The sequence below is a fragment of the Carettochelys insculpta genome, chromosome 25, assembly GCF_033958435.1.
Source record: "Carettochelys insculpta isolate YL-2023 chromosome 25, ASM3395843v1, whole genome shotgun sequence".
NCBI classification, from domain to species: domain Eukaryota; kingdom Metazoa; phylum Chordata; order Testudines; family Carettochelyidae; genus Carettochelys; species Carettochelys insculpta.
In genome coordinates this window covers 4,780,684-4,794,893 of record NC_134161.1, presented here as the reverse complement: position 1 = coordinate 4,794,893, position 14,210 = coordinate 4,780,684, and the positions used below count along the sequence as shown (strand labels likewise).

The window sequence follows — 14,210 nt, the reverse complement described above, 5'->3', positions numbered from 1 at the left end:
GAGGGTAAATGATATTTATATAATTTAGAAACATCTGGAACCTGGAGCAATACCAGCGAGAGAGGGTTGTAGGGAATATTTGTATCGAAATCTCACTCTAGCTCCATTCTCTCTAGATGAGAGATTAGCACATGTAACAGCAGACTTAAGTCACGTGAGTTAATTTTTGTCTCGTACAGAACAGCGATACTATAAATGTGAAAGGAGGCAGTGTTCACAGTGGGGGATGAGGAAGTGTCCTCAGACAATCTTTTACAAATGTGATGGGTGGGAATTGACTTTCACCATTTGCCTTCGGAATCACAAGAACCACCACTAGTTAATGGTAGGAAATGGGTGTAGGGAAGTCTTAGGGAGGTGATTAAACACTTCTTTTCCTTTGTGGGCATGGTCTGAGCTGCAAATCAGGAGACAGTTTTTTTTTTTTTTTAAATTGCTACATTAGAGAAAGGGGGCTGATTTCCCCATTACCGTGCATCCTGTGAAGCCACTTTGAACAAGGCAAACAGAGCATAAAATGCTGTTATTCTAATGCAGTAATATTTTATGCCTGCTGTTCACTGCTGTTCATGATGGTATAAGGTGTGAAGTGATGGAGAATCTGAGATTTTTTTTTTCAAATTTGAAAAGCGTTCAAAATGGAGAAGCGACCTAGCCACTTTACACAAAAAGGTTAACCTGTATGTACTTCAGCAGGGTGGCCCTGCTGGTTTGACAGACTAACCTGTTTTGTTTTCCTGGTGTCTTAACATTAAAAATTTCAGAGGTAACAGAATGAATACCCTTAAAACTGCTTCTGAGATCCCAAGAAGCAATAATTGAAGCCCGACTTTTGCCCTACCTCTGATTAGGCACATACAGATTTCACCTGCATTTTGTAAGCGCAAATAGCTGCTAAAAATTCTAACCCTTGCAAATATTATGCTCTCTCAGGAGCACTGGGATGTGTTCTCTGTGTGTATGCTTTTCTGCATGGACTTGAGTGGACTATTTAACTTGCCCATAAACATTTCAGGGTCATGGTGGACTTTTCCTGGATGTGGGCATTTTTATGTATTTATGTAAGTGTTTTTGAAGTGTCTAGAAATTAAATGCGAATCCAAACATTATTTCAGGGGAACCCAGCGCACCCAAGCTGGAAGGCCAGATTGGAGAAGACGGGAACTCCATTAAAGTGAACCTCATCAAGCAGGATGATGGAGGCTCCCCAATCAGACACTATCTGATCAAATACAGAGCTGTAAGTATGACCAACAGCCCAGGCTGTTGGGCTTTCTGCGTTGTTGATTTGTATTTAGATAGCACCTAGGAAGTCTATCAAGGGCCGGTGCCCTGCTGTGTTAGGTGCTATGCAGACAAGTAACAAGGCACAACAGTCCCTCTCTGAGGGAGCTTGCAGTCTAGCCATCAGGAAATAACAGATGGACTAACCAGACAAATGAGGTGGTGTTGGATTGGACAGGTACTTACCGGGCATACAGAGCAAAGGAGAAAATTTGTAGCTCTCCACTTTCTCCTTGATTTTGACCTTGACAATTCATTTCATTCACTTCCTTCCTCTCTCCCTGGCTGCACTGCTATTGGTGATAACAAGCTCACAGTCCCTTTTTTGTTTTTTTGTTTTTGTAAACTTTGTGTTCTTATGAAACATAATAACCAGCAATATTTTACAAAGGTCTTTTTCAGTGTCTTGAAACCTAGGGTATTATTTAACTTTCAACTTATCTCAGCAATTTACACCTTCCATGCTGTATTTCCCAGCTGACTTGATATGCTTGGTTCATCCAATACTGATAACAAGTTCTTGTGCACAAGTAACTTAAAAAAGGATATGAGATGAGGTGATGGGATCAACTGCATTCAATGTTAGATGGAGGCTATATACAGGTGACTTTTGGTTGCCATATGATGGATGCTCTCTGACTGAGGTTCTCTGGACTGTGCTATGCAGGAGTTCAGATGATATGATCTCAGTGGTCACATCTGGCCTTGAAAACTAGGAAAATCTTTTCACATTGTTGTTATGACCAGTATCCGTGTTGCCATATGCCCACATGACCTTGTCCCAAGCTTGACTACTGGCTTGTCTACTCACAGTGCTGTAGAAGGCTTGTCCCTTCCTTGCTGCACATTTCTGTTTTCTTAGCTCGTCTGTTGGTGGATTACCAAAACTGCCCCACTAAACTGAGTTGTGTGCTAATTGGCTTCCGTCTCCAAGTGAATGACTTGAAGTATTACCCTAAATAGCTGAGTTATGTGGGCATACATCTAGGTAGAATAATTCATGTATGCAGCTGGGGATGAGCTCGGAAAAGAGTGCTTTCTTCCTTTGCAGTATATCTTTACCATTGCACTTCTGGGGTATCTCTTTACCATTGCACTCCATTTCCCATAAAAGTACGTTCCCTGACAGCATGCACATTGGCAGGCTGTGGAACCCTGGATGCTAACTGGCCTCTGAGGGAGACACATGATTTTATATCTTCTTGCTCGTCCTGTCTGTTGTATGTATCACTCATTTCATGGGGAGCATTTTCAGCTGCGAAGAGACCAAGCAGCTGGGTGTTTTAGGGCGACCATCGCCATTTCACTGCTCTTATTGCCCCTGTAACAGCAGAAGAGCATAGGAGCTGCTCTGTGACAGCAGCAAGTAGCAGAACACATGGAGAGATTAAAATTTCATTTTGGCTGTGTAAAAGCTGAGAAAAAGGCAGCTCTCGTGCACTATATAGTTGTCATAGAATAGCAAACTCAGGGAGAAGGAGTGCTGAGAATAACTTGGTATCTGGTTTGCAAAACTGCCATTAAAATTGGAAATTAAGAGCCCAGATTCCTTTAGGCAGCTTTCAAAATCTCCCAGAGACTGAAGAAAGGAGACTAGCTAAAACTGGTAAGCTAGTTCTGACTGCACTTTGGAACTAAACCTCGATCATCAAAATGGTGTAAATTCTATGTACTAAGATTGCAAAGAACTATCTGAAAATCTGTAGCTTGTTTCACACTTCAGCAACATGTGTGGAGGGTCCGGGTCTTGCACTTTATGAAACAGGTGTGATCTGGTGTCAGGTGGAAGGAAGATGAGCAAGCAGCAGGCTTTTCTTTAGACACAATAGCTCTGCCAGGGGAAACAAGTCAGAAAGATGCCTCTTAGATTGCACAAGTTCTCAGTCAAAGCTACTCCTGTCAAGGGACAGATGCACCTGCTTCTGACAGCAGGTTTCCCATTTGGCTCTGGTTTAGTGGTCTGAGATCCCAGTGCCTGTTTAAAAAACGCCCCCTTTGTTGTTATGTTTATTAGTCGATCATCCCCCTGTCTCAGAACTGGCCATTAAAACCATGCACTGTGTTTTGTTTCCCTGCCTATCTTCTTTCCACCCCTCAGAAGCATTCCTCAGATTGGAAACCAGAGATCAGACTCCCCTCTGGCAGTGACCACGTCATGCTTAAGTCCCTAGACTGGAATGCAGAGTATGAGGTCTACGTGATAGCTGAAAACCAGCAAGGGAAATCCAAGCCTGCACACTATGCTTTCAGGACTTCAGCTCAGCCTACTGTAATCCCAGGTATGACAGCCACAAGCTTGACCATTGTTTTCTGCTTTCAAGTAATGCAACTGTGCTGCATCCCTTAATGTGCCTGAATAAACCCTGACAACTTGCTTGCTTAAAGACATTCTCATAATTGGTTACCCATCCAAAGCATTTGTGTAGCATAGTAAAAACCTGAGAGGAGTGCGCTGTGCAAGATCGTTGTCTGACTATTTACAGGAAATACTTGCTGTTGTGTCACTATAAACTAGCAGGGCATGCAGGTGAGAAAAGTGCTGGGCAGAAAATACATGTCTGAAACCTGTAAATAGGATCCCTGCATCAAGCCAAGACAAAGGGAAAATTTAGTGATATCCGGTATCCTGCTTTTCACTACATGGATTACCATCGCAAACGTGCTTTCTGCTTGCTTTTTGCTCATTTGCTGATGCAAGATAGTTGTCAGCAGCATAAAGGCATAAAGAGCTGGCTGGCATGGTTAAAATTGTTCTGTGATGCATGGCCTTTTAAATGAAACAGAGATCAAATTAAAGTGCTTTCTGAAGCAAACCTGTTGCTAAAATAATTACACTGGATAGCCCATTATGCTGAAGAAAGTGAATAACGTCAGCAGTCCTTCTGGAAGCTGCTGTTGTAGACACACTGTTGTGTCCTTCATGGATTGTCCCCCCACAAAGCGAGGTGCTGTCAGAAACACTGCAACATCCAGACAGTCCCAAGAGTGTGGAGGTTTCGTGGGTTTGGTCGCCTGAAGGAGAGTTAAAAGGAGGATCTCCTTTCAGAACTCTCTTGGCCTGGATCCTAATTCAGCCACAGAAATTCCTGTGGGGGAAAAGACCCTTGGACCAGCTATGATTTTAAGTTAACACCAGATGTGGAGGTCTGAAAACTGGCAAGCCAGAGTAATAGAGAGAGTCTGATTGCATAGCCTGAGTGAGAAGAGCATCCATTCTGTGACTGTTGCCTGTGATCTGTATTAAGGGAGTGATTTCATTTTAAATTTTAATTTAGAGCTTTATCTCTGAGTCTCTTACTATTTTCCCTGAAGGTGGTTAGAAAATTCTGCCCATGTTGTCCATTAGCTGAGACTTTATGCCTTGGTCTGTTTCCTCCCCCTCTTCCCTCCATTCCCATTTCTGAGGGTGGCAGCTGAGAGCTTGTGCAGTGTGCAGGATAAAATTTCAGTGGGGAAGGCTCACTGGCAGCCGTAGACACACAGGTGAGTGTGACCTGTTGACACGAGTGCTTGGGGTGTGAAAGGGAGGAGGGGAGAGAGTGGGCTGGGTACAGAACAGGCCTATCGTTGCAAATGGAAGGAGGTTTGGTTGCTCATTAAATGATTCACCCTCAGCTGTACATTTTCAACAGCTCTAATACTTATTACCCTCATGCGTTTGAAGGACAACTGAGGCTGATGGTGGGAGGAAGGTGGAGAGCCCTGTGAGATCATCTCAGGTCGAGGCTGAGAGCAGCAGTCAGTTCCTTTGTGGTCTTGGTGGTCACGAAGAGGAAGCTTCTAAATGCTGAACAGTGTTTCAGTTCCCTGGAGCCCTTTTGAGGTTGGCTCGCTACAAGCTTCCTGCGCGGGCTGGTCTAGTAGCATTCTTCTGCACTCCGGCAGAATGCTGGAACAGGCCTGGGAGAGCTAGTGTGATTTCCTAGGAGTGTCAGCAGTCACCAAACAGCTTGCCAGCTCTATCGGTGTACATGGAGCATTCACGTGCCAGGGTTCCCGCTATTTTTTTTTCCATCTGTGTGCAGAATAAATTTTGTTACACGCACTGATGCAAGTGCTGATGTGCACTACCCATAGAATCACAGGCTGCCAGCTATGGGTGGCTGTGGGCGCTCTGCTAATTAGATGGGCTGCACCTGAATCTCTCCTTGTCGTCCACCCAAGTGCATCTCTTACAAGGAACACTGGTAGCCATTAAGGGGTTTAGGATAGCAGGCACAGTGAGACAGGCCTTTAGGGATAACATTATTATAGGCTTCTTAATAGAGCTGCAGATAAATTAAAGTAACCCTATTCTGATCTCACTGATGTCACCATATCGACTTCAGTGGAACCGCTCTGGAGTTATTCCACTGGTAACGATTGGAGGAGCAGAATTTTGAATAACCGTGGTCATATTGAGTGCTGTTATTCAAAATACTAGCAAACCACAGGAGTGGCTTAGTGAGTTCTTGGAGGAGAGAGTCTTGTTTCAGAGTGTAATTTACTTCAGTTTCCATCCAGTGTACTCTAGCAGTTGGGCTCTATGCTTCTCAGAATGGAAGCATCATGCTTCAGAAAGAAGGAGAGTGTCTCAGTGAAATGACTCAACTTATCTGCAAGTTGCAGAAGATTTCATTGCTTTAGCTGTTTAATCTTGTTTAGGACCGTCATCTACCATTGTCCTGTGAAGTATTAGCAGATTCAGAGCGGCTGTGGGCAGATCCCTCTAACAGGCCCTTGGGGAAGAACATCGGGCCAAATCTTCAGCTCCTGGAAATCCATTGAGGTCACTGTGTTAATATCAGTTCACCTCAACAAAGGATCTGGCTCTGCAATGGGGTCGCCCTGTTATTTCATACTCATTTATTTAGTATTTGTTTTTTGACTTCAAAAGGAGTCCCTCATTTCCGCATAGCTGGAGCTGGAGTCAATGTTTCCAACTTGGCGTTCCTCCTTCTCACATTAAAAAGGAAATCTTTCATTGAGAAAAAAACATTCATTTGCTGTTTATAATCCCTTGAGACTGACCTTGGGCCAGTCTTATGGTGTTCTCAAGTTGCCTGTCAGGACAAAGATAGTTATAAAAGCAGCAAGCTTGAGGGTAGTTAAGTGACTGCAACCAGTGGGGCTTGAATTCTTCTAAGAAGCCAGCATGGTATTCCTGCTTGCTTTTTGCAAGGCTGTAACACAGTGTTCTGTTACCCAAACCCTCAGTGCAACAAGCAGTGGTTAGGATTTGGATAGGCTAAGGTGGAGTGTAAGCTTCCAAAAGGTCTTTTCTTAGCAAAAGGCAGCATTGTCCTTTCAAATACCAGCTAATCATTTTCTCATGTTTGACATTTGAGCCTCCTGTTCCATCATTTATTTTGATCCATTTGCTCGCTAACCTCTCACCCCTTGAATTTTAACTTGCTGTGCTGCTTCTGGCATTGCTGAGCTGGCGAATCGGCCTTTTAGCTGGTGATACCGCACTAAAGCTCTTCTCTAACTTTGGCCATTTTAATTTACTAAGTTAAATAAACCTTTAATTCTTACGTTTTCTGTGTTTGACCTAATTTTTTTCTTTTTATCTATTTTCTCTCTTTCTCTTTCTGACTATTTTTTCTTCTCCTCCCTCCTTGTTTCCTTTCCTGTGTCTGTTGTCATACATGTCACCTTGGACTTCACGGGAAACATCCACACTTGCCACACGCACCAAATTTGTTTTAAACAACCATTTTCCCCCCTCCTGGGAACCATTGTTTGGCACCTGCAGCGACACTGGGAAGCTCATCAACGTCGCCTTCCTTTGTTTCATTATTTCTTTCTGCAGTGACTCTGCTTTTGCTTCGTTAGAAACTTTTTACAGCAACAAAAATAAACCACAACAAACACATTTGCCTAAAAGGCCTGGTTCTTACCAAGGTGTGCAAGCAGATAGATTTTCCTTCAGAGGATCATGCCAGTTCAAGAAAAAAAAAAAACCCTAAACACATCAGATCATTTTACTGGAAAGAGTCAGCATTTTGTTCTGAGGATGAAAAAGTTTTTAAACCAAGCATTTTCTCTTTAACATTTTTTGTGTTGCTTATAATGAATTTGCCCTTTTTTAATGGAGCTAAAGAAAAATCTTTTGTTGGCTTTTGTTTGTAGGATGGTACGATAATGAAAGTTTTTAAAAAATCTGGTCTGTATTGATATTTCCGCACATCTGTTATCAATCACCGTTGCCTGTTCATACCTGTGAATGATATTACAGAGATAATAACCATAATAAAAAGGTTTCTAATGCCTCATCCACATACCTAAATACAGGCTAAAAAGAAAGAAAACTTGATGGATTGAAGCGATCTTGGGTGACTGAATTGGAGATAGTTTTTTCAAAAGGGTTTTTGTGCATGAATTAAACTTGTGGGCCTCTGAACATTCCTGTGATACACAGGTCTGACCTCAGGTGTCTTGCTGAGATGTGCATTCAGGAATTTGTTTTCTTCCTTTGACATTGTGGAATCCTTGGCGCCTCGCTGGCCTTCATGTAATCCGACATCTCAGGACCCTGGCATATGGCGTTTCAGGCATAACACGGTTTGTGAGTGTACAGATTTGCAATGGGTGCTTGTCTAATGTTCTGTCTGACTATCCGCTGTATTGTCAAATCACTATTGATATGGCTTTGCTTCCCTTTTAACTGAAAAGATTAGCTGGGAACAAGTAATCTGACAGGCTAAGTGATCATTGCTGAACCTTAATAATATTCATGGTTAACGTGGTTTGACACTCCACTAGACAGGATTAATCTGTGGTGTAATTTGATGCAATATATACAGCTTCCTCTCTTAAATTCTGTGTATTGCATTTCATTCTACCAATTTCAACTGACTTTCCTTTTCTTTAATCTGGGGTCCCTCGTGAACTGTTTTGGTAATGGAGACAGCCATTTGGCTATGCCACTCCTTTAAGCCTTTCTGAAAACACATCTCTGCAAGCACCTGGGGAAGTAAAGCATCAGGTTGGAAAAGTGTTCTGGACTTAGGTAAACTCTGTCCGAAATCTCTTATGCTATCGAGGCTCTTAAACATGATTCATCTCCTTTATAACAAAGCCTTCCTTGTTGGGTACATAACCAAACCAGCCCCCTTCCAGACAAAAGTCTAAATATGAATTTGTGCACCTCATATAACACCTTGTTTGTGTTCAGCCTTTAGTCAGACTTCATTCACTGGAATCTGTGATGTGCTTTTCAGTTTAGAATTGTAAACAAAAACTTCATACAGACATCTCTGTCCCACACACACACACGATTCCATTTAGGAAGGAACAGCTTATCGTCAGAATGCCCTCTTAAATACTTTGCACCATCTAAACTGCATTTCAACACTGAGTTCTGTTAAAAACACTTGTGAGTTTCTCTGTGGCAGTGATTGTGCACTTCTGCTTAGCCTGTGGGATCAGAGTGTAGCTCAGAGATGAATGTGAATGCCTTTAGAGTCAGAACACTTGATATGCATGCTTACAAGCAGGGATGTGACAGCCCATTTAATTAGTTAACTGGTTAAACATTTAACTATAACATGTTGACCAAACAAATGGGAAAGGTTGAGTGGGGGCTGCTCTAGCTGGGCTGGAACGCTCCTGCCCGCTGTGCTCCAGGGCTGGGCCTGTTATGGATGAGGGATGCTCTGGCCAGGCTGGAGTATCCCCGCCTGTGGTGGCCCTGCAGGGCTGGCACAGTGCCCTGCCTGCGGTAGGCAGATGGCTGCTCCAGCCCCCCATCCCCCCAGTTAACTGTAACAGGTCAGCCTCATTCATTTAGGGTGCGACTTACCAGTAAACTGATTAACCATTAACATCCCTACTTAAGCAGCGTTCAGGAAGGGGTTAGTCACGGGTGCATTTAACTCCAGCTTCATGTGGATGTTCACAGGGAAAGCCCAGTTTTGTAGAAATAGTGAGAGTGTCTAGGGAATGCCTGCCTCGTCAGGACATTGCTGTGCCCAAGCAAAATCTCATCAGGGTTGTGCCTGTTGTTCGCTGTTACACGGTTATATTATGTGTGGGCCTTGACCATGTGCACAGTAGCTAATGCAACGCACTGTCGTTGTCAGTGATCACGGCTGTAATGCCTAACAAAGGGCCCTGAGTCCCTGTAGCCACTTTCAGTTCCCAACCATACATGCCACGTAGGGTAGCGCGTTCACGCCTGCCATATTTACACCACGGTGTCTCATCAGGCTGGTTATTCTCACAGCAATGTTTACATGTAGAAAATCAGGCTTTTATTTTCATTTATACATTTCCAATATTAAAATAACAATAATGAGTCAACTGAACTGTCTGATGTATTTGCGTTTATTCTGTAGATGAGTTTTCTTGCTCATTTCATGGGCTTCCTCTTAGCTGCCCAGCCCGTGAACAGAATCTGCTGCCTGGCTTTCCTTTTAAAGCAAACGCAGGAGAAAAAACCCTTTTACTTAGACAATTTTCCTCCTGCAGATGCAATACTCAAGACTGTCACTGCTGTCTTTGCTGCCAGTTTACAGAGATTGTCACATTGTACATGACAATCCGCGGGGTTTGCACCATGTCAGAGGCAAGATTTGCTGTTTACGTGATGAGAAGTGGGTATTTCCATTGAGTGCTCTAGGCCAGGTTTATACCAGTGTCACTCCATTGACTTTGGCAGTACTACTTCTGGCACACAACATAAACGCTCCATCTCTGGAGGGCACTGCCAGTTCAGTGGAAGACGAGGACAATGGACACACACAGGGAAACATCCACTCTTGCCACATGCACCAAAAGCAAACAGGATGTTAGGAATCCTAAAAAAGAGAGACGAGAATAAGACAGAGAATATCTTACTGCCCTTGTCTAAAAACATGGTACATCCACATCTTGAATACTGCCTAGAGTTGTGGCCACCTTATCTAAAAAAAATATATGTTGGCATTAGAAAAGGTTAATAAAATTGGGCAACTAAAATGATGAGGGGTTTGGAACGGGTCCCATATGATGAGAGATTAACAAGACTAGGAAGTTTCACCTTAGAAAAGAGGAGACAAAGGAGGGAATATGACAGAGGTATAAAAAATTGTGAGTGATGTGGAGAAAGTGGACAAGGAAAAATTATTGACTTGTTCCCATAATGTCAGAACTAGAGGACACCAAATGAAATTAAAGGGCAGCAGGTTTAAAACAACTATAAAGGGAAATCCTTCTGCACACAGCACGCGGTCAGCCTGTGGAGCTCCTCGCTTGAGGAAGCTGTGAAGGCTCGCACTATAACAGGGGTTAAAGAAAGAGCGATTCTTGACCTTCCCCCACACCCCTCCACTCTCTGATTTGCTCACCTTGATTGTCTTTTTCTGATTTGTCCTCCTTGCTTACTGTTTTTGGTTTTCTGTGCCTTAAACATTGAGTCTGTTCTGTTCTGGCTATGGTCTGAAGAAGTGGGTCTGTCCCACAAAAGCTCACCTAATAAACTATTTTGCTAGTCTTTAAAGTGCTACTTGACTGCTTTTTGTTTCGAGATAAATTCATGGAGGTTAGGTCCATTAATGGCTATTAGCCAGGATGGGTAGGAATGGTGTCCCTAGCCTCTGTCAGAAGCTGGAGATAGATGGCAGGAGAGAGATTTCTTGATCATTATCTGCTCAGTACATTCCCTCTGGGCACCTGGTATTGTCCACTGTTGGCAGACAGGATGCTGGCCTGGATGGACCTTTGGTCTGACCCAGTATGGCTGTTCTTATGTTCAGCTCCAAAGTGTAATTCTTGCCAATGGAATCTGGGTGTAAGGCAGAGAGCTAGAATGGCACGAATGCACAGATTTTTAGGCAGGTGTCTGCCTTGCAAACACAAGATTAGTGGGAGCAAATCATACATGCAAAAAGGGATCCTGGGCCTTGACAATCACACAATGGGTCCCTGTGACGTTGGCTCCTCACAGAATGAACTGCAGGGCTTTGCAGGCTCTTACATGACCCACTGAATTCCACATTGTGCCACAGCTTGTTTAAAGCCCCAAATCCTAGGTTTCAAAGTTGTCCAGCTGGGCAATGCTTTGGCTATGTTAAATTCAACTGCAGAGGCTCATTGCGATTCCGCTGTGTTCTCATCACCATTGAGCAGATTGCTGGGCTAAAGGACATCGCCAAAGCTTTCCAGGGGCACCTGCGGGCTCTTAAGCTCGTGCAGTGAGATGCAACAGCCCTGAGAATCAAGGGCAGCGCATGCTGAATGTGTAATGGCAGCACAGGTGAAAGGCAGCCTTGCTACACTTCAGCCTGCACAGCTCAGGTATTTCGATTTACTCAGTATTTTCTTTCAAAGTAGGAATTTGTTGTCTTGCTTTCCCTTTGTGTGTCCATTGTCCTCTTCTTCCGTGATGTGCGTCAGAAGTAGCACTGCTGAAGTCAGAGGAGTGACACTGGTATAAGCCTGGCCTATAGCACTCAGTGGAAATAGCCTCGTCTTGTAACGTAAACAGCAGCAGACGTTCTCTTGTCGCATGGGCAGCAGCTGGTGGCCCTTCCGTCTTTCTGCTAACAGCACGTGAGACTAAAGTGAGGGAATCTCATTCTCTGTGGAAGTAGGTTTTGTTATTACATGGGATGGCTGGAGGCTTACTTGTGCCATTATTGCTTTTCTCTGATGTAAATGTTACAGGACGCAGGAGACAATGAAATCCTCATAATTTTATATTTCTAGGCTAACAAGGAGATGTATCCGTTAGCAAAGGTTATGCTCATCTGGCCTCTGCAGTACTTTTCTCCATGTTGCACCAAAATAAACATTCATGTATGTCATGTGTTCGTCACTGACCCCAAACACCCTGCAGAAATCTTGAAATGCATTGCTGCCTGCCTCTTGCCGGCTGTGAATTGTGGCTGTTTCTGTCCCATCCTGTCCTTTCTCTACCCTGCTTCAACCTATAATTCCGATACACACTATAGTTGGGACACTCTCTGAGAGGATATAGAGGGTAATGGTGCCGCCTTCTTTGGCACGATGGATGCGTGTAAAGTAGGTGAGGAACAAAGCCTGAGGGACTTGTTTTTGTATGTTGTAAAATGTGAGTGGCTAGAAAGGTCTTTTTTGTGAGAAGCTCATGTTCCATTGATGAATCATTTACAGTTAATAAATGAAAGTGGTTTTTTTCTCACTCTTTTAGCAATAACAACTTAAGGGGTGTATTAAACGAGAACTAGGAAATGCTTTAACGTTCACCCCGAGATGTTTTAAAGCCTCTTCCAGTGTCCATCTTGGCTAGTCAGTGCAAAGCAGGTGGCAACTACGCCTCTGCAGTCAGCGAGACTCCACGAAGAATAACCAGGATGTAAATAAGATTTTACACAGCTTTGGGTGCACCCCAGCCCCTGCACTGAGAGCTCTTTGCAGCACAGCAGAGCGGCTTTGGGCCATGTCCCCATGCCACTGTAATTCTGCACTGCAGAGCTCATGTCTTGTTCCCAGATAAAAGTTTCAGATGAGCAGAAAGTGTGTTTCACACCCACACACCTACACCCCACACACACTTCCTCCTCCAGGACCCGGTCCAAGTGAACATCCATTAACTCCTGAATCATCAAGGCATGACTTCTGAGTACAATAGAGGAGGCAAATGTATGGCACCATCTGTACTTGCGAGTACCAAGGGAGATGAATTTCTTCAGTTTTGCAGCAGGGTGCACACTGCTCGCAGGGTGCAGATTTCACTAGCACGGACATTCAGCAGAGTATTTAATGGCCTCCTCATGCAAATGTCAGCATCTGACCCTGAGAGCAGCTTTTAGACTGAGCTGAGGCAAGAGAGACCCAGCTCAGCAAACTCATGGCTCACGCACCTGTCTGCATTGCAAGAGGGATCGAGATTTCTCTGGGTGTGCTGGGGATATGCTCTCCACCCATCCTCAGATAATACGGGTGAGGGGAGATGGGGAACAAACTGTGCACGCCATCTCTCAGGCCTAGCACTGGTCCTTCCACATGGCCAGGCTAAGGTGCGTTGGTCCCAAAGCACATACAGAGCATGTCTTGCTGTGGATAGGGGATGGGAATCTTCAGGCTTATCCACCCAACACCTTTCACCAACAATAAGAAAATAAATAGAAGACAATAGAATTGCAACCCGACTTTAAGAAAAAAAAAAAAACTCCAGCCAACTCCCCGTAAATGTTAGCTCCCAGCTCTGCTGCACAGACCATCAGTGTGTGGCTGGCCCTAGCGCATAGGCTGACATTGGACAAGCAGATTGTGCAGGTGTCGAAGCTGATGGCAATATTAAATTGCTGCTCCCAGATGGGTCTGCTGAATCCTGCCCTGGTGCCAAAGGCTGCATAATTCTGAATAAAACACGGAGAGCAAGTGGCTTGTTTTAAAATGCCTTGCATGCACAGAGTAGTGGCAAGACCCTGGGAGGAATCTCTCTCCTCTGGTTGTGTAAAGATGGTGCTCACTGCTGCTCACCTTGGCTACATGGAATTCAGCTCCCTGATGGAGCTAACCTACCCATCTATCCCACCCCATGCCTTCAGTACACTCAGCAGTTTGGGACCAGTTGTGGAGGCCAACCCAGTACTCTAGAGCTGTGTTCAGTGGATTTCATCCCCCTTGACTGGTGTGTGTGAGCACCTCATAATCTTGTCATGAGCTGTGTGCGAGGTCAGGGCTGTTATCCCTGTTTTACAGAGAAGAACTGAGGTACAAACAGGCTAAGTAGTTGGCCCAGGTGTTACTGGGGTTCTGAAACCAAGTGTCTGACCAACACCTTGATCACTGAACCATGCTTCCTCTCTGTATTCCAGGTGGCTTTGGGAATTAGAGGTGGGATTTTGCCCCAGTTACCGTTGTGCGTTTGTTGTTGTATAACTGGGTAGACATGACATGCCATCTGGCCATGGCTGGAGTTGAGGGCCATGGATGAGACACAGGTTTTTGGGTTAGCAAATGGAAAGGAGAAGGCC

The 14,210-nt window shown here is 44.3% G+C and overlaps 1 protein-coding gene across 10 annotated transcripts in view; it reads left to right on the top strand.

Annotated features, from left to right (window-relative positions):
- Positions 1 to 14,210, top strand: part of NCAM1 (neural cell adhesion molecule 1) — a 258,116-nt gene that overhangs the window by 228,269 nt on the left and 15,637 nt on the right. For 7 of the 10 annotated variants that reach the window (XM_074976916.1, XM_074976915.1, XM_074976909.1 and 4 more), the window contains 2 exons: positions 1,116 to 1,240; positions 3,383 to 3,563. In XM_074976916.1, the coding sequence (XP_074833017.1) occupies positions 1,116 to 1,240; positions 3,383 to 3,563 (306 nt within the window). Of the gene's footprint in view, positions 1 to 1,115; positions 1,241 to 3,382; positions 3,564 to 7,021; positions 12,340 to 14,210 lie in introns of those variants that run through there. The other 3 variants (XM_074976919.1, XM_074976913.1, XM_074976914.1) reach the window with 1 other exon arrangement.